This window comes from Octodon degus, unplaced genomic scaffold (assembly GCF_000260255.1).
Source record: "Octodon degus isolate 3935 unplaced genomic scaffold, OctDeg1.0 scaffold00113, whole genome shotgun sequence".
Lineage (NCBI taxonomy): Eukaryota > Metazoa > Chordata > Mammalia > Rodentia > Octodontidae > Octodon > Octodon degus.
Window position 1 is genome coordinate 3,949,640 of NW_004524689.1, and position 1,989 is coordinate 3,951,628.

At 57.9% G+C, this 1,989-nt stretch overlaps 2 protein-coding genes across 2 annotated transcripts in view; one reads left to right on the forward strand and one right to left on the reverse strand.

Moving 5' to 3' along the window:
• The window catches only part of Nol9 (nucleolar protein 9), an 18,611-nt gene extending 18,427 nt beyond the window's left edge, over nucleotides 1-184 (reverse strand). Inside the window, exon 1 of the mRNA XM_023699378.1 lies at nucleotides 4-184. Within this exon, the coding sequence (XP_023555146.1) occupies nucleotides 4-174 (171 nt within the window). The 5' untranslated portion in view covers nucleotides 175-184. The remainder of the gene's footprint in view (nucleotides 1-3) is intronic.
• Nucleotides 185-1,477: 1,293 nt separating this feature from the next.
• Tas1r1 (taste 1 receptor member 1) overlaps nucleotides 1,478-1,989 on the forward strand; it is a 9,245-nt gene continuing 8,733 nt past the window's right edge. The window contains exon 1 of the mRNA XM_023699379.1: nucleotides 1,478-1,668. Coding sequence (XP_023555147.1) covers nucleotides 1,478-1,668 — 191 coding nt within the window. The remainder of the gene's footprint in view (nucleotides 1,669-1,989) is intronic.

The following is a 1,989-nucleotide window of genomic DNA, read 5'->3' on the forward strand; positions in this document are numbered from 1 at the left end:
CGCCGCCCGGGCCTGCAGCAGCCGTCGCTTCAGCCGCCGCCGGCCACACCTGCTTAGCGCCCCGAGCCGGCGGCGGGAACGGCGGCTCAGCATCAGCTGCGGCCGAGCCTTGCGGGTCCGCACCCACGTGGGGCGCCCCGGACTCCGCCGGAGCGGCGATACCGCGTCCGCCATGCTGCGCCGCGGGCTTCTGGTCCGCGACAATCTCGCGGTATTTCGGCGATCGCGCTGCGGCCCGTCCTGTTGCTCGTAGAGCTGGTGCTGAGCCGCTCGCGCCGCCTGCCGACGGCCTCCGGGAGTGCACTAGGGGCTCCGCGACCTGCGGAAACCTGGCAGCCCACAGCGCACCCCATCTACACGGTTGGGGTTTTCATGGTATCGGTAATCGAACTCAGGACCTTGCGCTTGCCAGGCAGGCGCTGTGCGGCTGAGCTATATCTCCAGCCTGAACCCCATTTACATGATGCAAAAGTTTCACTACGGCCAACTGCTTAGGCGTGTGGCCATCTCTCCGGAAATCCACCGGGGTTTTTTTTGTTTCCTTCTGTAGAAAAAGCCCAGGTTTGCCATTTTAAACAAAATCAGGCTATTTGCATACCCTGAGTTTGCATGCATTTGTGACTGGGCTGAAGGGAGCAACCCTGGGTAACACTCTCACGCATGATTCACATTGACCAATATTTCAGAGCCAGAAAACTGAGGCCTGGATGAGGAATCTCAACCCAAAGCCCTGTCTCATTTGGTAAACTGAGGCCAGGGTAAAGGGTTCTCACACCTGCAGCTTGCAAGGCACAGTGGACATCATTTGTTCTGTTTTGTTATATCTTTTGTGGTACCAGTTACTAGTAAAGCCAGGAGGTAAAGGCAGGAAGATCACATGGGCCGAGAAGTTCAAGACCAGTCTGATGGGGGCCGGGGAGATAGCTCAGTAGAATAAGTGCTTGCCTGGCAAGCACAAGGGCCTGAGTTCAATCCCCGATTCTGGAAAAAAAAAAATCAGTCTGAGCCCCTGACTCAATGGATGGTTATGCCTGTCATTCCAGCACTTGGGAAGCTGAGGCAGGAGGATCACATTAATAACCCTAATTCTGGGCTAGCTTGGGCTGCATAGTGAGACACTAAAGGCCACCCTGCAGATCCCTGATAGCAACTCACCACGCCCTGCCCCTCACAGCACCAGGGAGGTGGTATCCCACCCTCCACCGCTCTTCTCCAGCCACAGCAAGGGCAGAACTCCTGAGCATCCAGAGGAGGGGTAGCTGGGTGCCGCCTGGTTTGCATCTCAGCCCTGGCCCTGCCCAATTCCTGAGTAGAACCGCAGGCCCGGAAAGCCAAGAGAAACAGTCCACGTTCTTCAGCTGGGCTCCAGCGCCACTCCTTTCAGGGGCACAAAGCTGCCAAGGGTCTGGGCAGCTGCCATCCATCCTTGTCAGAGGGCATCACTTGGCCATGCCCAGCACAGGGGTGCCTGGCCAGCATGTTTCTCTGGGTGACTCACCTGGTCTGTCTGCAGCTGACCCTGACCAGCTGCTGGGCTCTCAGCTGCCACGAAACAGCCTCGTCTCCCGACTTCAGCCTTCCGGGTGATTACCTCCTCGCAGGCCTGTTCCCCCTCCACAGTGACTGCGTGCATGTGAGACGCAGCCCCCACGTGACCCTCTGCGACAGGTGAGTGAGGGGCCACAATGTTGGCTTCGTGGGACCTCTGGCTGTAGGGTCCCTCGAGCTACTGTCCCAACCCCTCCACATCCAGCCACAGTTACTGTCTTGGAATGCTGGACTGACCCAGGAAAACCCGCCAGCGTCTGTGTCCTGATGTAGCTTTTGTCAGCATGTGTTGTATCATAACTCCACGCAGTGCCCTGGCTCTTCTACCAAGTGGCCAGAGTGGTCCCCAGTGGAGTGGGAAAGAGAGGTTTAGCAAGGATGTATTAAGAAGCCAGAGGATGGGGGCTGGCGAGATGGCTCAGTGGTCTAAAGCACCTACTT